Here is a 27,807-nt window from a genome sequence, read left to right on the forward strand (position 1 = left end):
TAAATGCACTTCGTTTGGCAGGAAGCATTTGGGGATAGCCCACGATCTTTAAAGCTCTTGTATAAATGCAAACCATTTTGTTTATTTTTCAACTCCTGGCACAGAGATAAACGACAGCAAGCTGACTGGAAACAGAGCAGCCAGAGTTTTATAACCGGAAAGATGGATATAATTCAACTTTAAGCTAAATAGATACTTCGCACCTTCAAAATAGAGAAATCTGTTTCAATACACGGGATACATGAGCCTCTCTTTAGTTATCGGTGCGGGACCAACCAGAAGTGAAGGTTTTGTTTCGCATAGCAACCTGTGCTGCTGTTGTCACCTGACAGACACATTAGCCAGCCAACTGTTTCTGATTAGCAATCTTTTGTTACTGTCCGCCGCAGATTTATTACTTTATGAACAAACGTGAGAGACTTCAGCTATTTCCTCAACCTGTGATTTATCTGTAATAGAAGTTTAAACCCGCAGAACTGTCCATCAAGACTGTTTTCTTAAACCTCTCCATGGGTACAGTGCGGCCTATTGGCACAGACTCCAGTTTCGTTGAGCGGAAAAACTCGTCGCCACGGTCTCGTGGAACCTCAGTAAAATTAGTAAAGCAGATCGCCTTAAGTAGCTTTCTTCCCCTCCCTCTCTCGCAACAAATTGGGAAGCCAGATTGTATTAAATTTCATCAAGTCGAAACTCTCCTTGGTGTTCAGATCCGCGTATCCGAAGCTGGTTGGTTTTAATTTATGTATATACTTTTTAAAAATGAAGGTTGCAGTGCTGGACTTGGGAACTATCTTTGCAAAAATCTTCACCACTTCTGCTTCTCCTGTGGTGCCTCCGGTTGGTTCTTCAAGCAGCGGGTCCCCTGCCTCTCCTCGTGGACCGCCAGCCTCAGTATCCAAAACGACGCCTTTCATTTCTTCCCTGTTCAGTGTCTCAGGGAAAACCCCCGTGCTGTCTGGAACAGCCCCCGGCCCAGAGTGCCCTGCCGCACTGAAAGTCTGCAGCGCCTCCCCACTCCCCTCGGCCAGCGGGACGAAACCAGCCGGCCTGAGCACGGGGGCTGCCAATTCGGCCCCAGCGAGACCGACGCCGAGCTGCAGCCCGGTTGGTCGAGGTGCGGCGAGAACCGCGCAAGCTCACAGTGAAGCCGCCGGTGTTGTGATGGGCAGCACGGCAAGGTCTCCCGTCCACGTCGCGGAGAACGTTGGCTGGAACCCGCCCATCAAACAGTATCCGTTCGCTTTGCCCGACATCGGCGAGGAGTGGTTGACAGATACCGAGTCGGTGGAAAGTAACAACGCAAAGTAAGGGGCCGCGGCATGGGGAAGGCGGGAGGGCGAGACTTGGCGTTTAAGTTCAGGTTCGTTTTCTCTGGAAAGCTGGTTTGATCGTGATTTGTTGGCTTCGATTCCTGGTCTGCCTGTGTTATGCTGTTACTTATGCGTTTGTAGATAACTTTTGTTATGTAGCATCTTTGGCGTTAGTAAAACTCTTGCTGAGACAGCCGTTAAACAAAATTCGAAACTCAGCTACGGAAGTTATTAGGATGTGTGACCAATAGCCTCGTCGAAGAGACTGATTTTAAGAGCGTCTTAATAAAGGGAAAAAACCCGATGTGAATCAGTTTAGGAATGGAATTCCAACGTTTTGGAGCAGGCAGCTGAAGGCTTAGTTGCTAACATGGTGGAGTGATTGAAGAAACTAAAATCAGAGTGCAAGGATCTCGGTATTGTAAAGTTAGCAGAGATCCGAGGCAAAACCATGGAGGAATCAAGGAGGGAATTTTAAAATTGAGCCGGCGCTTTACTGGAAGCCAGTGCTGATTAATAAGCCCGAGGGTGATGGAATCGACCTTCAGACTCGGCAGAGATTCCTGTATGTAAACCATTCATCAGAATGGTGTGTGTTGGAAATGTGGTTTCTCTACTGGAGGTGTTGTCTTCAGGATGACCCAGAAACTGGCATCAACTGCTTCACACGGAAGTAGATCCTTGTTTGTTACGGGAACTTTTCACAGTCCCGGGACATGGTTGCTTCCTTAATAGTGGACTTCAGCGTTTTCCCAACGCCAGATTATTTTCCGTAACTTCCGCCACCTCCAACGGGATCCCACCACTAAGCACATCTTTCCCTCCCTCCCTCTCTCTGCATTCCGTAGGGATCGCTCCCTACACAACTCCCTTGTCCATTCGTCCCCCCCATCCCTCCCCACTGATCTCCCTCCTGGCACTTATCCGTGTAAGCGGAACAAGTGCTACACATGCCCTTACACTTCTTCCCTTACCACCATTCAGGGCCCCAAACAGTCCTTCCAGGTGAGGCAACACTTCACCTGTGAGTCGACTGGGGTGATACACTGCGTCCGGTGCTCCCGATGTAGCCTTTTATATATTGGCGAGACCCGACGCAGACTGGGAGACCGCTTTGCTGAACATCTACGCTCTGTCCGCCAGAGAAAGCAGGATCTCCCAGTGGCCACACATTTTAATTCCACATCCCATTCCCATTCTGACATGTCTATCCAGGGCCTCCTCTACTGTAAAGATGAAGCCACACTCAGGTTGGAGGAACAACACCTTATATTCCGTCTGGGTAGCCTCCAACCTGATGGCATGAACATCGACTTCTCTAACTTCCGCTAATGCCCCACCTCCCCCTCGTACCCCATCTGTTACTCATTTTTATGCACACATTCTTTCTCTCACTCTCCTTTTTCTCCCTCTGTCCCTCTGAATATACCTCTTGCCCATCCTCTGGGTCACCCCCCCTTGTCTTTCTTCCCAGACCTCCTGTCCCATGATCCTCTCATATCCCTTTTGCCAATCACCTGTCCAGCTCTTGGCTCTATCTCTCCCCCTCCTGTCTTCTCCTATCATTTTGGATCTCCCCCTCCCCCTCCAACTTTCAAATCCCTTACTCACTCTTCCTTCAGTTAGTTCTGACGAAGGGTCTCCGCCTGAAATGTCGACTGCACCTCTTCCTACAGATGCTGCCTGGCCTGCTGCGTTCACCAGCAACTTTGATGTGTGTTGCTTGAATTTCCAGCATCTGCAGAATTCCTGTTGTTTATGGTGGAATAATGTTCTGATTTGCGATTATTTAAATCGGAATATTTATTCCATCATGTTCAGTCTTTAGATTTCTGTCTGTAGCTCACCGGTCTTTCCCAACAATAGTTCTTGCCATTTAATTGCTGGAAGTATTGTAGGAAAGGGGGATGAGCTTTGTGTATTTGTTATTTCTGCGTCTGTTTTTAAGATTATAATGCAGGCCTATCAGTATTTCTATTTGTTTGCTTGGAGTATTCCGTACGGTATTGCTCACCCTATTATAGGAAAGACAGGAGAGGGTGCAGAAGAGATTTGAGGATGCTGCCTTACTAGATGGCGTGACTTATAGGCAGAGGTTGGCCATGCATGCTCTTTGTTCCTTAGAGTGTGGGAGAATGAAAAGTGGCCTCCCAGAAGTTTATAAAATCATGAGGGGTGTGGATGAGTGGATGGTTATGATCCTCAGTGTTGGAAATCCAGAACTAGAGGGCACAGGTGAAAGATAGAGGGGAGAGATTTAAAAGAGGCCTGAGAGCTAACTTGGTTATACAGTGTGTAGTGAGTACTGTACCTGGAATGAGCTGGGGAGGAAGTGGGCGAGGCTGGCAGTATTGCAACATTGAAGAGGCATGGGATAGTTACATGGAGGAGAAAGGTTATAGGCCGACCACAGGCAACTGGAACTGTCAGGGAGGCTGCAGATGGGCTGAATGGCCTGTTTTCATGCTGTATTATTCTTTGACTCTAGTACAGTAAAACTTGTTTAATCTGGTAGAATTAAGGTTTTGGTGCTGGACTGGCAGTTTTCCAAATTATTGAATGTTAGTCCAATTAATATTCCAATGTATTTCTCACTTTTATAGATGTTACAGAGTATTGTGATACGTTTTCCGGCTAATTGAGTAAGTTTAGAGACAATGCAGGAAGCAGTTCCCTGGTGTATTAATGGGAGTTGGTTTCCATCATCACTCTGATATGAACATCCACTTTTAGATATTAATGAGCTTTAATCTTTCAATTTGGTATCCAGAAATATATAAATTGAGACCTAACTTATGATTTAGACAGGGTTACCATAACTTCTCTTTGTGTTCTATGCCCTATTTATAAAACAGATTATTCTTTTTACCAGCTTTTATCATGCTGCTTTGAACAATTTATGAGAATCACATTTCTCTCTGCTTACATTCCCGTTGCACAAGTCAACTTGTGTTGCGTCATTTCACTTTTATTTTAAGCTTCTAAATGAAAGTATATATTCAGGGAAGGACGAATCAATAGGTGGCTTATTTGTTGGAAAATTATAATTACGCATATGAACAGAATAGTAGGTAGTGGTATGTTCAGAATATTCATTAATGGATGAATTGGGGTATATTTATGATATTCTGTTCATGAGCTAAAAATTATTAGTTCTCTTTCAGTATTTTTATTATATAAATTGAATGAATACAAATACAAAATTCATAAGGATACAACTAATATGAATTACATTACATTTAAATCACTGTAATATGATCACAGTATCCCATATTCCAAATCAATCATGTAGAAAAAAAGATTGAATTATGAAATGAAATAAAATAAAATAATTGTATTTAAAAAAAATATTAGTTCCACTGGATATTTAACACTGGGTAATTAACGCTCACTGAGGCTTTCCATTGGTCGGGGCCAACCATGAATATTGCGTCCTAGCTGCCTACGTGATAGGGAAGCCAGGGCAATATGATATGGAAGCAAGCTGTTGCCCATGCAGCAGGCTCCCCCTTTCCACCTAGTTAATGAATCCAAAGGAATGGCAGAGACTGATACAGTTTGGCAACAACGGTGTCACAGGAGTTGCCAGTCAGCGTTGAGCTCAATGTAGGGCCTTAGGGATTCCAGCTCTGGATTTTTTCTCTGGGGTTTATTCTGGAAGCCTTGTCCATGAGTGGTACAGCTACAAGGCAGTGGAGATTTAAGATCCGAGTTTTCCTTCTAGATGAGCTACCAGCCATGGCTGATGACCCCAAAGCGACTGGTTTTAAGGTGCCAGTAATCCTTCTGACCCTTCCATCAGTGGAAACAGTTCTACTGGTTTAGTAGTTAAATCACATGTGAAGGCCAGGAACTAGACTTGGTTGTCAGAGGCTATTTAAGATGCATGCCTTTGTGAGCATTTAATAGGTAGTCGGAGTTTATCTCCACTACCTCCCCCAGCTATGACAACCTTAAGCAACTACACTCACTAAGTATGGCTTAATTTGTTACTAATGATTGGCGATGTTCTGCAGCAGCAACTCAAGCATGTCAGATATCTGTGACTGCTTAACCATTGTTAGACTGAGTGCAAAGATGTATTAAAATCATTGGAATATGCTAACAAATTATTTAGCACATAAAAATCAAGGAAGGATTGCCTTTCTGAGTAAATTAGCAGTGTTCTGAATGGATTGTGATCACAGTTTGTGTATTTGGTTTGGGGTGTCATAAAATCCATAGTAGGGTATAATTTTTGTTTTAGTTATTTGTTGTTATTAACTTTGGAAAATTTTCAGGATAAAATTGACATACTGGCATAGAAACCCTTTTACATAGTTCATAGCATTATTTAATTACACTGCTTTCTTTTCCCCTTAATGAAAAAGAACACAAAGAATATAGTTTCCTTGAAAGAAGGTGAACGGTCACTGCCCGAACATCGACTGTCTATCCTCTCCATAGATTTTGCCTGACTTGCTGAGTTCTGCTAGCATTTTGTATGTGTTGCTGAAGGAGTCTGTTCATTTGAAAATATCGTAACTGTAATATGTCGTGTACAACAACTGAGCAGGATAACTGTTTAGTTAATAAGATGAAATACTATAGATCATTGCAAAATCTGTCAATCATGAGGTTGGCAGTGATGCACTTAAAGGATTTTCTTAACTCAGTAATTCTGCTGACCTTTCCCTTTAGCAGCTCATTCAGCAAAAAAAAATCCTTCTAAGTCAACAAAAATATAGTTTATGATTCCCAGTTCATGATTGCTTTAAGGGTGTATAACCTATTCAGTGAAAATATCACAATGGGAAGATAGCTTGCAAGTTGAAAACTGCATTGATGTGAGAAACCATTGAGCAGACCACAGCAGTTGGGAAGAAATTTAATTAAAACAGCAAACCAAGCCAAACTTCACATAGTATAATATTTCTTCTTCACAATGAAATATCTAATAACCTGCCATTCACAGACCTGAAAACTTGAGCTGAAGGTTTAAACTAAAGTTTTCAATATTTAATTGTCTCTGTCATAGTTAAGTTTAGAGTGCAAGTAACTAATTAAAAAAAGTTAAAGAACAGTTAGGTGTAGGTTTTCATTCTGAATCTAGAAGATCTGGTTCCTCATTAGCATTAATATTTGTTGCTTATTTTTTGTATTCCTTATCTTAATTTTACTGTAGTATGGAGCACTGATTGTCAATTAGTATGAGTGAAATGCTCCAAATTGTGAAATTAAACATAACACTTGTAGAAGATAATTAATTTGTTTGTTATTGCATAAGAAAGGAATGGTTAGCTTATTTCATGAATATTCATTGGACTGTAGAAACAGAAGATGCTCCATGTGTAACTGGAGCATGAATTTTATCCCATAAGCCTTGGCTATTGAGGTCATCACACCGGTTTACGATCTTCATGCTTTCAGTTTTAGTATTTAACAAAAGATCATTTTCTAGCTTCACAGTCAATTGTCTCATTTACCAGGGGCACCTCAAAGAAATTTAAGTTCATCTTCTGACAATTTATTGAAATAAGTGGAAGTAGGTGTGACCATCCATTTAAATTTTGGCATTTTCTTCTAAGGGAGTATCCCCTATTCAGTGCTCAAAAAATTAATTATTTCCAGTGGCTGGATGTTAAGTTTAGTATTGAAGCAGAGTAGATTCTAAGGTAAGCAAAGGGTAGGAGTTGTGACTGGGTAGCTGTATGGTGTTTGCGTGCTTTTAAATTGGAACCGTACAGTAATTTACCATACATCTTTGCATTCATGCTCCACCTAAGTGAAGATCAGTGATGCCTTAAAGGCACAGATTTGTTCCTAAATGTTCACAATTCAGATTCCATATGAGTGCTGCAATCCGTTGGCTGTGATACTTGCTGTGGAGCAAAAGAATTGCTCACACAGTCCAAATGAAGGTGCACGTAATCAATCAGTGTCTCCTCCAGGTGAGAGGATATTCCAGTGACCTTGCAGGTGCAGTCCAACATGCTCTGGATTTTACAGAGCATGCCATTTTTTTTCAGAGTTTGGAGATGAAATATCCTATTTTTACCAATGTAAAGAGGTTCAGATGTCATCTCTTAACCAAGATAATTCAGTAAGAGCTGCGCTTTCCTGCACCATCGGGAAAGCAAAATGTGATTATTCATAGAGAATACACAGCCATTTCTGTGACACCAGAGACACAAGTCGCATGTGACAGGGTATTCAGACTATAACCCTGTACATCAATGCCAGTAACACCTTTATCACTGATAGGATACATGTCTTTTGCATGTGATTTGATGCATGGAGTAGTGTGTCGGGGGCTCCCCACCCCCCAAGGGGCAGGCATTCAGGCTGGCTGCAGCTGATATGAGGATGATCGTGCCAGAGTGAACCCACGTAAAGCTGCCAAAACATATCTGGTTGGGTGCTGAGGAACTGTGCAGTCCAGCTAACAGAGGTTCTGACAGACTTCTTCTACATTTCCCTGGAACAGTCCACTGTCCCTGCAGGCTTCAAGATAGCTATCATCATCCTGGTGCCCAAGATGGTGACAGTAACCTGCCTTAATGACTACTGTCCAGTGGCACTGACCTCAAAGCACAGCTGGTTATGGACCACATTAAATCCAATCTTTCTACTCCATTGGACTCTTTCCAGTTCGCTTATCGCTTAAATTTGAGCCTCTGTCCTGTCCCACCTGGAAAATAGTGTCCCATATGCCAGGATGCTGTTAATCAACTTCAGCTCAGTGTTTAATACGATCATCTCTCGGAAGTTGGTGGGCAAAATGTCCTTGTTGGGTCTCAACACCTTTCTCTGTAACTGGATCTTGGAGTTCTTGCCAGAAAGACACCAGTCTGTATTGGCTGGAGCATCTCTGGCTCCGTTACGCTGAGCATTGTTGCCTGCCACCCCAGGGCTGTGTGCTCAGCTTGCTGCTGTTCACGATGCTAATGCATGACACTGATGATACAACAGTAGTTGGCGTCGTCAACAATGGTGATGAGATGGTGTACAGAGAGGGGGTAGAGCAACTAGTAGAACGGTGTGAGCACAGCAACCTGAGTCTCAATGTGGGCAAGACTAAAGAGGTGATAGTGGGCTTCAGGAAGGTGTAGGCTGGCCACTCTTCACTGCACATAAACAGCTCTTCCATGGAGAGAGTTAGAAGCACCAAGTTTTTGGGATGATCTCACCTTGTCCCACAACATCACGTCTTTAGCCAAGAAAGCACAGCATCATTTCCCCACCCTCCACCAAATTCTAACCATTTTTTTATAGGAACATCATTGGGAGTGCCATGATGAGTGGCTGGTATGGGAATGCTTGGCATCTGATCACAAGAGCCTACAAAGGATTGTGGGGCCTGCTGACAAGATCATTGGGGTCTCTGTTCCACCCATCCAAGATATTTAGCAGGAGCACTGAGTATGCAGTGCCCTTAGCATTGTCAATAATTCTTCCCATCTGTCCAACAATCTCTTTGACACCCCCCTCCCCCCACCATTGTGCAGGAGGTACCGTAGCATTTGGGCAAGGACTCCACCCCCCCCCCCCCCGGCTGAGAGAGGACTGAACTCCCAACTACTCAGGTCTCATCACGTATGGAGCACCAGTAGTGTATACTGTTTACTTTTTGATTAGTGTTGTAAATGCACCTTATTATTTGTGGTAATATTACTTTGAACTTTTGAACTTTGTATGTTGTGTGTGAGTTATATGAGCTATTTTGTACACTTTGGTCCAGAGGTGAATGAATGCTACCTCTGACATCATATTTTGCACACGATGATCATATACCTGGCAACTTCTGCCTCTGGCTAATATCAGATTGCAATAAGACAGTCCTTTGGCTTTAGCAATCAATCAATGCTTAATTACTAAGCACACTCTTCATAGTCCATTTGTGCTACTTAACAGGCTCATTAGTCCTTGCTGCATTCCATCTGCTTCCAATATATTTGTCACCTCCTTGTATCTCTGCAGAGATTAATCGTTCCAGGAAAAATCCCATAGGAACCATTTATCAAAGAAGAGATGTATAATCACTTTTCCACATTCTTTTAGGCACCTTCTGTCCTGTGAGCAGCAGGAGCCTATTACTCCCAGTCCTTTGTAGTATGATTTCATTTCCAAATTGTCTGATCAAATATTGATGCCTGCGGGGCACAAGGAATGGTTTGCTCATGCCATTTATATGTAAAGGAAATAAGATCAATTCACCAAATGAAAGTCTTTCTGGGAAATGGAAAGCACCCAGAATAAAACTTGTAATGCTTTGGATCACAGTGGCTTTTTCAGTTTCTCATACCTATTATCTAGTGACTTTTGGAAACAAAATTATGCATTTAAAGTCCACGGTCAGTGAGAAACCTCTGTGAATGAGAACTAAAACACAGCCTCTGCTGGATTCTGCACCTGAGTTACTTTTAATGTGGAATATTTCAGGACTTTATTTTCACACAAAAGATCACACTGAGACAATCCAATCTGGAAGTGTAGGGTGCATTATTGTCAGCTTATTTTAGTTGTCACATCTCATTTTGAAGTTTAAGGTTTCAAAGGTGAATTTCGGTCCCTTAATCCCTTAGTATCAGATTTAATGACCATTTCCAAGAGTGTAAACCAACATACCCTAGGTTAAGCTGGGGCTAGCCTGCAAGTATTGCCACACATTCTGTCTCTAACTTGACATGCTCCATATGTTGAGAACAACTCAAAACAGCAACAACAATGGCAAAGCAAGCTCGTATCTCGTCCTCCCACCAACTCATGCCCACAGACAAGCCTCCAACGTCAGGGCAGGCCACCTCCAGGCCTTGGCCCTGGACTCGCAGACATCAGGCCTCTGAGCTCCGGACAAGCTGACCCAAGAACTTTGACCTTGAGCTCTTCCTCTGGACTTAGATGTTTGGCTTTGCCTTTCAGACATTGCTGACAGAGTCATAGAAAGGTACAGCACAGAAACAGGCCCTTCAGTCCATCTAGTCCATGTCAACCCCAGCACCTGCCAGTCATAGATTTGACCTTCAGATCTTGACTTCCAAACTCATATGGACCTCTGACCCCAGTGAGCCTTTGTGACTTCCACTTTATGGACCTCTGGCCCAGGATGGGCCACCCGGGTGGACCTTTGACCTGTGACTTGCCAATTTAGGAAATAATGGTCTCAGTGCCTGCTGACCCAACCTTTGGGATTACTGGCTTCGACTATGGGGTGTCCCAGCCTGGAGTGACTCCTGCCCCTTACTCTTCATTTCCTGTCTGTGACCTCTAGCTGTCCCTCATCCCCGTCCTTAAACCTAACCTGAGCCCTAACTCTTTACTGAAACCTAAAAAAAACAAAGAAGTGTGCATTATAAGCTGCTCTCCAGGCATAAAAAAGCTGTTGCTGATTAAATGAGGACAATTTTAATAAGCTAGTAACTAATGATTTCTATGTGGCTAATCTATTATGCAATGGTTATACAAAGATTTTGTTGAAAAATAAATACTTTATTTTTCCAAACAGGTATTCATTTAAGTTTTGTCAGACATGTCTTGTATTTGCTATAATAAATAAATTTGCAGGCCTCAAGAAGCTGCATATTCCCACTTCCATCTATATTAAGAATTGACAGGAAGGGATCGAGTACATTTATACCAACTACTTGCATTTTAAACAGCCTTGTTGACTTTTTAGTGTTCCAACAGTAGAAAATAAATTCTGAAGAAGGGTCTCGGCATGAAACGTTAACTAGCTATTCATCTCCATAGATGCTGTCTGACCTGCTGAGTTCCTCCAGCATTTTGTATGTGTTGCTTTGGATTTCCAGGATCTGCAGAATTGCCTGTGTACATTGAAAAATAATGATACAATTGGAAAGTGTCTGGTGTAGGATAGGTAGTAAAGCCAGTTATATTGGTTCTGTCATCCATGATGGACTTGTCTGTTAAACAATCCAATTTCATCTGCTCCCTACTTTAGAAGACATAAGTGAGAGAATTTATTAGAGTAATAGTTACAGGGTTGTTTCTTAAACTTTTTGTCCCCAGAGTAAATTAAGTTCCAAAATGTAGCTTTTAAAAACAATTTTTCTTTTGTCCAAGGAAATTGCATTGAATTGTGCAACCATTGTGTAAATTGAATTTTGTTTCCAAAGAATATTTACTATAATGAAAGATCGAGTAAGTCGTTGACTTGAAAAATTATTATACACTCGGGAACATTTATAATTGTGTTTATGTGAAGATTTCTGCAATTAAGATTTTAGATAAATGGATAATCAAATTATCAATGATATTAATTAAAATAATGTGATGTAGCTTGTTCACTTTTCTCTTAAATGCTTAATGGTTTTAAGACATTTTACTTTTAGAACATTTCAGTAAAGTGGAAAATAAATGGTGTACAGTACCTATCTAGTTTTTCAGATTAATCATATGAGGCCATTTAAAGGGATGTCTTTTTTTAAACTTAATGAATGTCAACTCCACACGTTTTCAACAGTTTTACAAGTGAATAAGATAAGACCATAACACATAGGAGCAGAATTAGGCGATTTGGCCCGTTGAGTCTGCTCTGCATTCCATCATGGCTGATTTATTATCCCTCTCAGCTTCATTCTCCTGCCTTCTTCCTGTAATCTTTGACACCCTTACTAATCAAGACCTATCAAGCTCCGCTTTAAATATACCCTATGACTTGGCCTGCACAGATTCAATACCCTCTGACCAACGAAATTCCTCCTCATCTCTGTTCTAAATAGATGCCCCACTATTCTGAGGCTGTGCCCTGTGGTCCTAGTCTCCCCCACTATAGGAAATATCATGTCCACATCAACTCTATCTAGGCAGGTCTTTCAATATTCAATAGGTTCCAATGAGATTTCACCCCCCCCCCACTACCAATTCTTCTAAACTCCAGCAAGCACAAGCCTAGAGAGAGTTTCTCCCTCTCAAATTGCAAGGTCAATTCTATCATTTTATGATCACTGTCTTCTAAGGGTTCCTTTGCCTTAAGCTTTCTAATCATATCTAGTTCATTACACAGCACTCATTCTAGTTCAATCTAACTGCATATTAGAATCCCCCATGACCAGCATAACATTGCCCTTTTTGCATACCTGTTCTATCTCCCGTTGTAATTTGTACCGCACATCCTGGCTACTGTTCAGAGGCCTGTATATAACCCTATTAGGGTCTTTTTACCCTTGCAGTTTCTTAACTCTACCCACAAAATTTCTACTTTTTCTGTTCCTACGTCATGTCTGAGGGTTTGCTTACATTTTTTTTAAACCAAAAGAGTCAGCCAGCCCCTCTGCCTATCTCCCTGCCCTTTGATGCGATTTATATCCTTGGATGTTAAGGTCCCAACTATGATCTTCTTTCAGCATGAGTCAGTGATGGCCCCAACATTGTACCTGCCAATCTCTAACTGCACTACAAGATCATCTACCTTATTCTGTATATTGTGTTCATTCAAATATAGCCGTTCAGTCCTGTATTCATCACCTTTTTTGATTTTTGCCCCATGTTATACTTCAACTCATCCCAGTGACTGTAATTTTGCCTGGTAAGCTGCTTGTCCTTTCTCGCTGTCTCGTTCCACATTCTGTCTACCCTGTATACCAAATGCCCCATCCTCAGCATGATGATGTAAATAACAACTTATTCTCTTAATTCAAGTTTAGGAAGACAAAGTTGTACTTCACTGCTAATGGCTTAAGTAATCATCATTATGCAGCGTGTCATATGACGTGGGGGATCATGGTTTTCCATCTGTCTTTAATCTGAGAAGTTCTGATAAGATCTTCAAAACCTTTGCCTGTCTATCCCTTGATGTAACTCATGAATGTCATGAGCTGTTGACCACGACTTTTTCTTCCACCAGTTTTTCCCATCACTGCAAGGTATTTGAGCTTCTCTTTCTTCAGTACGTGCCCCAGAAATTCCAGCTGCCATATCCTGATTGATGATATCAGTTCTCATCTTATACCATCTTTTTGCAACTCTTTCTTATTTGTTACTCTGTCCTTCCAAAATATTTTCACCATTCTGCATAAAAAACACATTTCTTAGCTTCGTGTCTTCCTTCATTTTGCTTTGATATTGTCCAACATTCACATCCATGTTAGTGTGGACGGAACGTAGCACTGTAACACTCAGTTTCATACCCATAGAAACTAGGCAATAATTATTTGGGGATATGATAGAATTCTTTAGTTTTTGGCACAACTTATAACAATTTTTCTTGGCTCTTTCTTGAAGGTGAATATTTCGTTTCATTCTTCAACCTTCAGCTTTAAATCTTGTTTTATTTGTACTTTTTCCTCAGGTATGATGGAAAGTCATCAACCTGAGTCACCATCTCTATTTCTGTCTTCATGGATGCTGTCACATCTTTTGAGCATTTCCAGCGCTTTGCCTATTACTTTGAATTGGTCTCTCAGCTTACTTTATTTAACCTGTACACTTCCTTTGCAAAGTCCTCGGATCTATGCATTTACTCTTCGTGTCACCTAGCCCTACTTGTTTTATCAACTCTCTCCTTTAAGAGGGTGCAGCTCATCTTGTTGTTCATTGGCTGGCCTGGCAGGTTTTCTGCTATTCTAAGATAGTAAATTATCAGTCACTGTTGGAATTTGACCATCTAAGTATGGAGGATCCATCACAAACTCCCACATCCTGCGATTTCAGTTTCTGAGGCCAACGAGAGAGCATCCTTCAGGAGGATGAACCTAGGGAAAGCATCCAGCCAAGCTAGGGTACGTGGCCAAGTACTAAAGACCTAGGCTATTCAACTGGCTGGAGTGTTCACTGAGATCTTTATCCTCTCACTTCGGCAGTCTGAGGTGACTTGCCTCAATGACTGTCCATCAGTAGCACTTGCATCCACTGTGATGAAGTGCCTTGGGAGATTGGTGATGAAACGTATCAACTCTTGCCTGAGAAGCTGCTTGGTTCTGCTCCAGTTTGTCTACTGGCACAACGAGTCCACAGCAGGTGTCATTTCATTGGCTCTTCATTCATCTCTGGAAAATCTGGATTGTTAAGATGCATACATCAGGATGCTCTTCATTGACTACAGCTTAGCATTCAAAACTATTATCTCCTCAAAACTAATTCAATGGTCAAATTCCAACGCTTCAAGACCTTGGCTTCAATACCTCCTTGTGCAATTAGATCCTCAGTTTCTTCACTTGCAGATCCCAGTCATTTCGGATTGGCAACAACATCTCCACCATGATCTCCATCAGCACAGATGCACCACAAGACTGTGTGCTTAGCCCTCTGCTCTACTCACTTTACACTTATGACTGTGTGGCTAAGCACAGCTCTAATGCCATAGTTAAGTTTGCTGACAACACCACTGTCATTGGCCGAATCAAAGGTGGTGATGAATCAGGATATAGGAGGGAGATTGAAAATCTGGCTGAGTGGTGCCACAACAACAACCTCCTACTCAGTATCACCAAGACCAGGGAGCTGATTGTTGAGCTCAGCAGGAGGAAACTAGAGGTCCATGTGTCAGTTCTCATTGGGGGATCAGAGGTGAGGGGATCAGCAATTTCAAGTTCCAAGGTGGTATCATTTCAGAGGGCCTATCTTGGGCCCAGTACGTAGTGCAATTATGAAGAAAGCACAGCAGCCTTTTCTTAGAAATTTGCAAAGATTGGGTACGAAATCTAAAACTTTGACAAACTTCTGTAACTTTGTGGTGGAGAGTATGTTGATTGGCTGCATCATACCTGATTTGGAAACCCCAAAGACCTTGAATGGGGAAAATCCTATGAAAAGTAGTGGATATGGCATTGTCAATCACTGGTAAAGCCCTCCCCACCATTGAGCACATACACGGAGACTGTATTCATCAGCAGTCCTCCCAGGACCACCCATGTCATACTCTCTTCTCGCTGCTGCCATCACAAAGAAGGTACAAGAGCCTCAGGACTCATACCACCAGGTTCAGGAACAGTTATAACCACTCAATCATAAGGCTTTTGAACCGGAGGGGATAACTTCACTCACTTTCAGTAGCCCAATCAGTGAACTGTTCCCACAGCCTATGGACTCACTTTTTATGGACTTGTGTTCTTGATGTTTATTGGTTGGTTGTTTATTTACTTACCTATTCATTGTTGTTGTTGTTATTATTATTTATTTTTAGAAGATCTTTTTGTATTTGCTCAGTTTGTTGCCTCTTGCATACTGGTTGTCTGCCCTGTTGGTGTGATCTTTCATCGATTCTATTATGGTTATTGGATTTATTGAGCATGCTTGCAAGAAAATGAATTTTATGGTTGTATGTACTGATATATATGTACTTTGATAATAAATTTACTTTGAACTTTGAATTACGCTGGGAGTTGTTTGACTTCACTTGGGTATTATCAGTAGGGCTCAAGTTGTTCTGTGAATCTCCAGTAGAGGTCAGTACAGGAGTGGCAGAATATATTGTGCTACTTGTTTTACCAGTAACTTGAGGATTTTGCAGAGACGGCATCTGTAGCAAGTTGGTGACTTCTCCCATTTCAGCATTCAAGACCTAGTTACTCTCATTTGCCAATGTTGGGCCATCCACATAGATTGCATGCTCGATACCTGATCCCAAAACAGATCTTGGAATATGGAATATTGTGGGTAGAGTTTGCCAGGCAGACAGAATAGTAGAATCAAAGCTATGCTCAGTGTCTTCTTGAGGCAGTGTAAATCCTTATAGACCCCTGGCAACCAGTAGCCAATGTTCAGTTAAAATAGAGAAGGAGCATTTGATACACTATTGAGAACCTCTGCCAATTCTGCAGTGGAGGGTGGAGAGATGTTGTAATAGGAGATTCCGTAGTTAGGGCAACAGACTGGAAACTCCGTAGTTGCGAAAGAAACTTTAGGATGATATGTTGACTCCCAGGTGTCAGAGTCGAGGATGTCTCTGACCATTTGCTGAATATTCTTCAGGGGGAGAGGGTTATGAGGCAAGATGCTGCTAGTGACCAACATGACTGATGGCGCCATCCTACAGTTCATGAAAATACTTCTCCTTCTTTTAAATATACTTCTACTACTAAACTGTGTGCGATTGGAGCCTGTAATTTACATTTTTATAATGTGTTTTTGGGCAGACTGAGCAATGTGGTGCTTTTACTGTCTCCGAGGGAACTGGGCATGGTTGAGAGTGAAGCTGAGAATGGAATGTATGGCCTAATGGTGGAGTGCGAACCCATGATCGGCTCCAATTCTCGACCAATCTGCAGATTAAAGTGTTGAGTAAGATTGAAATCAATGAGGACAAGATCAGAGGGTGACCGGGTATTCAGAGCTGTCTGCCTGCATTTGACTGGACTCCCTTTCCCTCTCACACTTCGGTCTTGGGGAAGGTTTGATTAGCACGGATATGTGGATTAGACTCCTTTTTAGAAGACACTGAAGTTCTTTGTGTATTTTTGGTTTCTGGTTATTTCTACTTTTTAGTTGTTATTTTGTGCAATTTTAATTGGGATGGACTGGCTTTGCGGCCAGCAGTTAACAATCGACACAGAGCTAAATTAAACTGAACATTCCTAGACTGTTTCAAGAATTCTACAATTTGATGTTTAATATTCTGCGTGTTATTGCTAATTTTTTGCCGTTTGCACGATTTGTTCTTTTTTTGTGTGTGTTGGGTGTTTGATATTTTCTTTGAATGGGTTCCATGATATTTCTTTGTTTCGTGGCTGTCTGCGGGAAGACTAATCTCAGGGTTGTATGCTACATACATCTGGTGGCATCATTAGTCTCGCGAGACCATGGATCTGCGCCTGGAAGGTCTTGCTTCAGTCTGTGTTAGAGCAGCGTCTGTTGTGGCTGTAGAGTCCTACACGGGAGTGACAGTCTCGGCTGCAGCGACTGCACTTGAAGGCACTGTCCTCCAGTGTTGTCTTGGTGCTGTTTTTCCAACGAGTGCGCTTTTCTTCAGCAGCAAGCCTCAGGTTCTCTTCTTCTCTTTTTAGACCTCTGCGTAGTTCCAACCTCCAGTGAGAGTGATCGCTTGCGATGTCCTCCCACCTCTCAATGTCCATTTTCAGTGACTTCATGTCTCTCTTGCAAGCGTCTTTGAAACGAAGATGGGCCGCCCTTATGCTCTCTTGCCGGAGGCTAGTTCCCCGTACAGCAGGTCTTTCGGGATCCTTCTGTCTGACATGCGGTGTGCATGGCCCAACCAGCGAAGACGGCGTTGTTGGAGCAGGGTGAAGAGGCTGGGTATCTGGGCGCGGGCCAGGACCTCATTGTTGGTGACTTGGTCAGTCCACCTGATGTCCAGGATGTGTCCCAGGCTGCGAAGGTGGAAGGCGTTGAGACGCCACTCTTGTCTGTAGTAGAGGCTCCAGGTCTCGCTGCCGTAAAGCAGTGTGCTGAGGACCCTGTAGACTGCAACTTTGGTGTACGTCGTCAGCTTTCTGTTCTCCCAGACTCTCTCTTGTCAGCCTGGCAAATGTTGAGGCTGCTCGTCCGATCCGTCTGTTGATCTTGGGGTCTAGGGAGAGGTTGTCCATGATGGTGGAGCCAAGGTATGTAAACTCGTGAACTATCTCCAGCTCGTAGTTGTTGATGGTAATGGCAGGGGGGTGCTCAATGCCTTGGCCCAACACGTTGGTTTTCTTCAGGCTGATGGTCAAACTGAGGTCCTGGCAGGCTCTTGAGAAGCTGTGCATGAGGCGTTGCAGTTGCTCTTCAGAGTGTGTTGCCAGTGCCGCGTCACCTGCAAACAACACGTCCCTGATGAGTACTTCAAGAACCTTGGTTTTTGCCTTCAGCCCGGACAGACTGAACAGCCTCCCGTCCGATCTGGTGTCGAGGTAGACACCGACAGTTGATGTTCCAAAGGCATGTTTCAGCATGACTGCGAAGAAGATGCCAAACAGGGTGGGGGCAAGCACACAGCCCTGCTTCACACCGCTGCGGATGTTGAAGGCCTCCGAAGAAGAGCCGTCGAACTGAACGACGCCCTTCATGTCTGTGTGGAATGTCTGAACTATCCTGAGGAGCCTCGGGGGACAACCAATCCTGGCAAGGATTTTGAACAGGCCGTCTCTTCTCACAAGGTCAAAGGCCTTCGTAAGGTCAATGAAAGTGACGTAGAGTGGTTGTCTTTGCTCTCTGCATTTCTCTTGTCGCTGTCGAAGGGAGAAGATCATGTCGATTGTGGAGCGTTCTGACCTGAAGCTACATACATACTTTGATAATAAATGTACTTTTGAGTCTTTAAGCAGCCAGAGTTTGTTTTACATATTGATAACCACGTAAGTAAAATGAGATCTTGCAGAGTGAATGTAGGGAGTTAGGCAGAAGGTTAAAAAAGCAGGATCTCAAGGGTTGTAATCTGAGTGACTTCTGGTGCCATGAGCTAGTGAGAGTATAGACAGGAATATGAAGCATAGTTGATGAGCTGGTGCAGGTAGGAGTAATTCAGTTTCTAGCTCTTTCAGGGCTGAGGTGACCTATACAAGAGGGAAGGGTTCTAACTGAGCTGGAGATACACACAAAATACAGATGTGAATGGAATCTACACAATTGAGTGGTTTCTGTAGCATTTGCAATGGGTGGGTACATTAACAATGTTTTTTAAGGTGATTTGCACTATCCGTAGGGCTATTGCAAATCACCTTCCCAACACTGTTAATGTAGGAGAGAATTTAAAGTAATTAGGAGGACCGAATGAGCTAAAAATGATCCTTGGCAGGTAAGATAAAGGTGAAACCCAAGATGGAGGGAGTATGTTGAGAATCTGGAGCACGTCAGAATTAAGAAGGTGGAAATTGTTACGTATGCATGGAGCAGTACGAAAACAGACTAGTGTGATTAAACATTTTTACTGAATCGTGTAGGTAACAGTGCACTTTGTGCAACATCGTGTGGGAGTTACGAACCAGGCCAGCTGAGATAAAAACAAACGTGCCAAAAGAGAGCCCGCTGTGTGTAGGTGGTCCAATCGGTTTACTGTGCAATGAATCCCATGTGCACTTGCTGTATTCTCACAAACAATCTGATATGGTGCAGAGTTCTTTGATGTAATAAGGGTTGATAAATCTCTGGGGCTGAATGGGGTGTTCTAGGATGCTATATAATAATAATAAATACTTTATTGGGAAAATATTTTGTTACAGCAGCAACATTTAAAAACACACTTAGCAATAATAACTAACAAGTGTATAATAATAATAAAATATAGAATAATAATATACACAATTATTTACCAATATGCAATAATAATGTATGAAATAATAAAACAGACTATTGTACTAAAACAGACTCGGATAGAGATTTTTGCATAAGTGAAGTTTGTAGGATAGTGAATGCTGTTTTCCTTTGAAAAGGGCAGCAGGGATAAGGCAGGTAACTACAAGCTCGTGAGCTTTGAATCAGTGTTAGGAAAATTATTGCAGGATGGAAGATCCAATACTATTGGACAGGATTTATCTGCATTTGGAAAGGCAAGAGCTGATTAAAGATCAGTCCCCTCCTCTCCATTCCCCCTCTCTGCTTTCTGTAGGGATTGCTCCCGCAATGATTCCCATGTCCATATGTCCTTCCACACTAATCTCCTTCCTAGCACTTATTCCTGCAAATGGCAGAAGTACTACATTTTCCCATTCACCTCCTCCCTCATCTCCATTCAGGGCCCTAAACAGTCTTTAATTCCTATTTCCATTACAGTTCCAACATGTCTATCCATGGCCTCCTCTTCTGCCAAGATGAGGCCACTCTCATGCTGGAGGAGCAACACCTTATATTCTGTCTGGTTAGCCTTCAACCTGATGGCATGAACATCGATTTCTCTGACTTCTGGTAATTTTTCCCTTCCTCCTTACCTCCTCTTCATTTCCCCATTCTGGCTTCCTACCTCTTCTCCTCATCTGCCTATCACCTCCCCCTGATGCCCCTCCTCCCCATGGTCCACTCTTGTCTCCTATCAGATTTCTTCTTCTCCAGTCCTTTGCCTTTTTCATTTTTCACCTCCCAGCTTCTTACTTCATCCCCCTCTATCCCATCCACCTGGCTTCACCTATCACCCTCTGGCTTGTCCTTCTTCCCCTCTGTCTACCTTCTTTTTCTGGCATTTTCCCCCTCCCTTTCCAGTTCTGATAAAGGGTCTTGACATGAAATATCAACTATTTATTCATTTCCGTAGATTCTGCTAGACCTGCTGAGTTCCTCCATCATTGCTCTGTTGCTCTGCATTTCCCGCATCTGTAGCATCTCTTGTGTAGCATTTGAAGGAGAAATCCTACCTCTCAAATTCAATTTGAGTTTTTTTTTGAGGAGGTAACGAAGAGTATTGGTGATTGCAGGGGAGTAGAGAAGGCATCTGACAAGATCTTCCATGGTAGGCTGGTTCAGAAAGTTGAGGCAAATAGGATCCAAATTAAGCTGGTGATAGTAGGCAGAGGGTGATGATGAAATGATGCTTTTCCTGTTGGATGTCTTTGCCTACTTGTGTACTGCAGAAATAGGGGCTGAGACTCTGATTATTTGTTATATTTATATTACAGATGTATATGTAAATGTAGACGGTATGTTGAGTACTCATAGAAGTAGAGTTACCTCAGGAGTTTATAAAATCTTTTGGGGAATGGATAAGGTTGACCGATATAGTCTTTTTCCCAGAGTTGGGGAGCTCAAGAGCACAGATACAAGATAAGAGAGGAACAATTTAAGAGAACTGAGAGGTAACTTTTTTACATAGAGAATGAGCTAATTGGTCAAGATGGGTACAATTGCTACATTTAAGATATTTATATCAAAGCTCTCACTGAGAAGGTCTTGCGATCATACATGGGGTGTTGTCAAGTTATCATGTTGATTGGAGACTGGTGTTGGTAGAAGGGTGCCTTTTTGTGGGGAGGTGTTACATGCCCGCAGTTTGATTACGGGACAGTGGGATGATGTAATGGTCTTATGAGTGGGATGATATAATTGGCTCATGACCGTGGGGTGATGTTATGTCATGTGAGGGCATGTTCCGTACGGTATTTAAGGAAGCTGCCAAAGTGTGACGCAGTTTTTACCCTCTATTTTAAGGTGCAAACACGTTATGCCGGCAGATTTGCCAATTGCTGCCAGTTTTTGTTCGTTGCACCTTTGTTTTACCTTTACAGTATAGTATTGGAGAGTGAATACCTTACCAAAGTATGAGAACCCAGAAGATTGGGTAAAGTTAATGACGTTTGGTGTTTTGGAAGTGATCAACTATTTGGAATCGGAATCGTCCGGGAAATTGTGGCATGCATGTTTGAGTTACACCCCTGCAAGATCAGGATGGTTTGTGCAGTGTCCACCCTCCCGAGAGAAAAGGTCAGTTATTTTATGACTTTATATTTGGCGTGACTCATTTGGACAAGGTATCGCTCGACTGTGATCGGCAGATTCGTCATTTTCTTTGGAGGAATTGTTGCTGCAATAAAGTCTCTCCTTAAAGACTGTAAAAATCAGTTGGACTCTTGAATTTACTACTTTAAGACTGTGTTCGAATATACCACTTTTCAAAGTATTTCTAAGTTTGACTGTTCGTTTGATATAGCTGCATAACGATTAACTTCCGGTTAAGCTAGTTTGTTTACTTTTCTGTGTTTTTGAGTAGAGGTTAATAAATATTGTTGTTTGTTTATAAAAACCTGACTCAATTTCATATTCATTGTTGTTGGACACGTGACAAAAGGTTTGTGTCAAAAAATGACAGCTTCACAGCTGATCCTACTTCAGCTCACGTTATTACATTTTTCTGGATAGAAACGGAGCAAATAACTCAGGCTTTTGTTTTTCGTTTGCATCTATATTCCAAGGTTATGGGGGATAGTAACAGGTTAAGTAGTGTTAAAGTAGTAAAACTAAAATAGTGTAAGTAACACTTAAACTGTTGTTCTGATTATGATCTACTGACTCACCCAGTAGGATTCAAAATAGAAACCTTTTAAACAACACACATCAAAGTTGCTGGTGAACGCAGCAGACCAGGCAGCACCTCTTGGAAGAGGGACAGTCGACGTTTCGGGCCGAGACCCTTCGTCAGGACTAACTGAAAGAAGATATAGTAAGAGATTTGAAAGTGGGAGGGGGAGGGGGTGATCCAAAATGATAGGAGAAGACAGGAGGGGGAGGGATGGAGCCAAGAGCTGGACAGGTGATTGGCAAAAGGGATATGAGAGGATCATGGGACAGGAAGCCTATGGAGGAAAAGTGTGGGGGGGGAACCCAGAGGATGGGCAAGGGGTATAGTGAGAGGGACAGAGGGAGAAAAAGGAGAGAGAGAAAAAGAATGTGTGTATATAAATAAATAACGGATGGGGTACGAGGGGGTGGTGGGGCATTAGCAGAAGTTTGAGAAGTCAACGTTCATGCCATCAGGTTGGAGGCTACCCAGACAGAATTTAAGGTGTTGTTCCTTCTCCCTAGGCCTCCTGTCCCATGATCCTCTCATATCCCTTTTGCCAATCAACTGTCCAGCTCTTGGCTCCATCCCTCCCACTCCTGTCTTCTCCTATCATTTTGGATCGCCCCCTCCCCCTCCCCCTTTCAAATCTCTTACTGATCTCCTTTCAGTTAGTCCTGACGAAGGGTCTCGGCCCGAAACGTCGACTGTACCTCTTCCAAGAGATGCTGCCTGGTCTGCTGCGTTCACCAGCAACTTTGATGTGTGTTGCTTGAATTTCCAGCATCTGCAGATTTCCTCATGTTTGCGTTTTTAGAAACCTTTTAAATGAGGTTTTGTATCACACTTAGCATTGTACATAAATTAAAGTACTGTGCAAAGTTTTATAGCAAAGTACTTGAAGTATTGAATACCACATTTTAAGGGGTGCTGTCTAGAAAACATTCCAGTTGTTCCATGCCCCGGGCCTCATGGCTAATGAATTAACTTCTATTCATGATAGGTATTCAACACTGCATTCTCCCAGGTAAGTATTAGAGAAGCTGAATACTTTTAATGCCGCAAAGTCTAATTTTAAAGGAATGTGGCTTTCATCTATACCAAAGGCATTTACAGGATTTTTTTCAGGGATTGTTTGTATCTGAAGGTGCCAGATCAAAGAAAGCTATTTCAAAAAGTACATTTTTTTCCAAGTGAAAAGTTAATGGCAAGGTGAAATGGAAACATTATTCATAACTTTCTTTTACAATACAAAAAATTGAGCAATGGTCAAAAGACTGGCAATAATTTTGCTATTATTCACAGCCAGTGAACATTTAGATGGTAAAAGTAAACTAACAATAGAATTGCAGTACAGGGTTTGGCAGAAAATTAGTGGTTTGATAATCTAGCAATGATCAAAGCCATTTTGAATGATAGGTATTGATAGGTATCTGAGTAGCCAGGGCATCAAAGGTTATGGTGAGAAGGTGGGGGAGTGGGACTAAATGGGAGAATGGATCAGCTCATGATAAAATGGCGGAGCAGACTCGATGGGCCGAATGGCCGACTTCTGCTCCTTTATCTTATGGTCTTATTTTCTTTAATTAGAGGGGTAAACTAAACCAAAAGACATTCAAACACTTCCTGCAGCATCCTTTGTCTGCTTGACATGTTCAAGAAAACAATAATAGTTGTCAATTTTCTTAAAGCACATGGAATCAGCTGTTGGTCTTTCCTTGCTTCTCAGGTTACGTATGCTGCTGTTTAAGCACATTCAAAAGAGCTCAGAGAAAGGAAATATTTTTGTATAGTAACACAGACAAAATGCTGGAGGAACTCAGAAGGTCAGGCAGCATCTATGGGTAAATAATTGACGTTTCGGGCCGAGACCCTTCTTCAGGACTGAGGAGGAAGGGGGAAGATGGCAGAATAATAAGGTGGGGGGAGGGGAAAGAGAGTAGCTGGAAGGTGATAGGTGAAGCCAGGTGGCAAATATCTAATCAGCCAATCACGTGGCAGCAACTCATTGCATAAAAGCATGCAGACATGGTCAAGAGGTTCAGTTGTGTAGACCAAATATCAGAATGGGGAAGAAACGTGATCAAAGTGATTTGGACCGCGGAATGATTCTTGGTGCCAGACAGGATGGTTTGAGTGTCTCAGAAGTTGCTGAATTCCTGGGATTTTCATGCACAACAGTCTCTAGAGTTTACATAGAATGGTGTGGGGGATAAAACATCCAGTGGGCAGCAGATCTGTGGGTGAAAATGCCTTGCTAATGAGAAAGATCGGAGGAGAATGGGCAGACTAGTTCAAGCTGACAGGAAGGCAACAGTAACTCAAATAACCATGCATTACAACAGTGGTGTGCAGAATACAGAAAACATTGAACTTTGAAGTGGATTGGCTACAGCAGCAGAAGACCATACTGGATTCCATGCCTGTACCTGCTAAAGTGACCACTGTGTGTAGTCGTCTTCAAATTAAGAGAAAAAAGGCAGTGCAAAGCAGGTATAGGCAAGTAGGAACAAATGAAGTGCTTATGGAATTAAGAAATGCAAGAGAACACGAAAGAAATCAGGAGGGCTAAAAGAAGGCATGAGGTTGCCCTAGCAAACAACATGAATGAGAATTCTAAGGGACTCTAGAGATTTGGTAAGAGCAGATGGATTACAAGGGACAAAATTGGTCCTCTGGAAGATTAGAATGGTAATTCATGTGTGGAGTCAAAAGAGATAGAGGGAGATCTTAAATGTTTTTTTTTGCATCTGTATTTACTCAGGAGACAGGCAGGGTCTATGTAAGTGAGGCAAAAATGTATTAACTTCGTGGACCCTATGTAGATTACAGTGGAGCAGATCTTTGCTGTCCTGAGGCAAATTGGGGTGGATAAATCTCCAGGGCCTGACAAGGTGTTCCCTCAGACCTGCGGGAAGCAAGTGCAGAAATTCCCAGATCCCTATTAATCATCCTTAAATCATCCTTGGCGATGGGTGAGATACCAGAGGATTGGAGGATAGCCAATGCTGTGCTGCTCTTTAAGAAAAGCTCTAAAAATAAACCAGGAAGTTATAGGCTGGTGAGCCTGACATCAGTTGTGGGAAAGTTATTGCATGTTTTTCTTAGGGACCAGATATATTAATATTTGGATAGACATGGACTGATTAAGGATCGTCAGCAAGGATTTGTGCATGGTAGGTCATGTCTAACCAATGTTATAAAGATTTTCAAGGAAGTTGCCAGGGAATTTGATGAAGGCCAAGTACTGGATGCTGTCTGTATGGACTTTAGGAAGGCATTTGACAAGGTCCCACATGGGGTAGTAAATTGAATTAGACATTGGCTTTGTGGAAGAAGCCTGGGAGTGGTAGTAGATGGTTGCCCCTCTGACAGGAAGCCTGTGACTAGTGGAGCGCTGCAGGGATTGGTGCTGTTTCCATTGTTGTTTGTCACCTGTATCAATGATCTGGATGCTAATATGGTTAACTAGATTAGCAAATTTGCAGACGACATCAAGATTGGGCTGTAGTGGACAGTGAGGAAGGCAGGATCTGGACCAGCTGGAACAATGAGCTGAAAAATGGCAGATGGAATTTAATGCAGACAGGTATTGCACTTTGGTAGGACCAAGCAGGATAGGTCTTGCACAGTGAACGGTAGGACTGAGAAGTACGGTAGAACAAAGGGATTTGGGAATACAAGTTCATAATTCATTGAAGGTGGTGTAACAGGTAGATGTGATCATAAAGAAAGCTTTTGGCACATTGGCCTTCATAAATTATTGAGTACGGGAGATGGGATGTTATGTTATAAGATATTGGTGAGGCCTGATTTTAAGTATTGTGTGCAGTTTTGGTCACCTACCTACCGGAAAGATGTAAATAAGATGAAAATAGTATAGAGAAAATCTACAAGGATGTTGTGGGTCTCAAGGACCTGAGTTATAAGGAAAGATTGAATAGATTAAGACTTTATTCTTTGGAATACAGAAGAGTGAGAGGATATTTGATAGAGGTATACAAAATTATGAGGGGTATAGATATGGTAAATGGGTTAAAGGTGAATGGTGAAAAGTTTAAGGGGAACATGCAGGGAAACTTCTTCACTCAGGAGATCATGAGTGTGTGGAACGAGTTGTCAGCACAGGTGGTGCATGTGAGCTTGCTTTCAAAGTTTAAGACAAGTTTGGCTAGGTACATGGATGGTAGGGGTATGGAGGGCTAAGGTCCCAAAGCAGCTCGATGGGAGTAAGCATTTTAAATGGTTCAGCACGGGTTAGATGTGCCAATGCGCCTGTTTCTGTGCTGTACTTCTCTATGACTCTAAATTGGTGCAAAAATATTCTTATTACAATGACAAAGTTATTTGCTTTTGTCATATCCACATCTGAACACAACTGCTTCACAAAGTAAGTTCAAAGTAGATTTATTATCAAGCACGCGTACGGTGTACTATGTATAGCTAGGGTGCCTAAGACTTTTGCACAGTACTGTATTTGGCAACATGAAGTGGAGAGCAAGTTTGTAAATCTGACGGGAGCAAAAGATGTTGGGAATGGCGAGGTTGGAGCGACATGGAGGATTGTGGACAAGTGGCAGAGAAGGAGTGCCAGGGGTGGATGGTGGCGCTGAGACACCAGCGAAGTTAATTTGATCCCAAACAATTGGTTTATTGATCACTGCAGAATGTCCCTCTGTTGCTCCCATTCCTTCCCTTCTCTATTCCCCTTTTCCCAACCATGATTCTCGTTTCTTCCTTCCCGTTCTCAGTCCACAATAGAGACCCATATTAGAATCAGGTTTATCATTACTCATGTGTCATGAAATTTGTTGTTTTTTTCGTGTGGCAGCAGTACAGTGCAGTAAATGAAACTACTACTGTACTGTGCAAAAGTCTTAGGCACCCCATGTATGTGTAGCTCTGACTTTTGCACAGTACTCTATTTCACAGTGTATTACCCTGAGATTCATTTTCAAGGTAAGTGAGTGGTAATAAATATCTGCAAAATAATTAGTGGAAATAAATAACTTATTCAATGTAAAAACAAAAACGTGGAAGTATGGATTCGGCCAGTTAGCATTTTGAAGAAAGACAGGTTAAAATTCTTAATGGCATTCAATTCTTTGCAGCAAGGTAAACTTACTTTTCTTTTCCAATTATGAAATGCATCTTTTATGCATTATTTGTGTTTTTGTTTCTGATTTTATTACATTCATATAAATGGAGATTTTGTCTTTAAGCAACATTTGAATAGCAAATCATCAAAATTGAACAACAGATATTGAAAATCTGTTCATTAGGGGGGACTTCCGGGTCATCAAGGGAATGGCGGCGTAAGGAAAAGGTCTCTCGACAAAAAAGAAGGTAAACTGCCCCAAAATCAAATTTAGACAAATACTTAATATTGCATAACTATATTAATAAAAGGGGCAAGGATGATGTCTAAGAACAAGAATAAAAAGTCCGCTTCGAAGGCTGATAAACATAAAGAGATGCAGCAAGGCGAAGGGCCTAGCTCTCCCACGGCAAGCCAGGACGGAGATAATGAGGGGGAATCGGTGACTCTGTCTTTGATTCTCGGAGAGATTCGCGAGTTCCGACAAGATAACAGCAAACAGCTGGAAGATATTAAAGGAGAAATAGTAAAAACTAACTCGC

General features: G+C 42.3%; 1 protein-coding gene across 1 annotated transcript in view; it reads left to right on the top strand.

Moving 5' to 3' along the window:
- The first annotated feature begins 759 nt into the window (after positions 1–759).
- Positions 760–27,807, top strand: part of LOC134343989 (protein FAM149A-like) — a 93,045-nt gene continuing 65,997 nt past the window's right edge. The window contains exon 1 of the mRNA XM_063043016.1: positions 760–1,304. Coding sequence (XP_062899086.1) covers positions 760–1,304 — 545 coding nt within the window. The remainder of the gene's footprint in view (positions 1,305–27,807) is intronic.

The sequence above is a fragment of the Mobula hypostoma genome, chromosome 3 (assembly GCF_963921235.1).
Source record: "Mobula hypostoma chromosome 3, sMobHyp1.1, whole genome shotgun sequence".
NCBI classification, from domain to species: Eukaryota; Metazoa; Chordata; class Chondrichthyes; order Myliobatiformes; family Myliobatidae; genus Mobula; species Mobula hypostoma.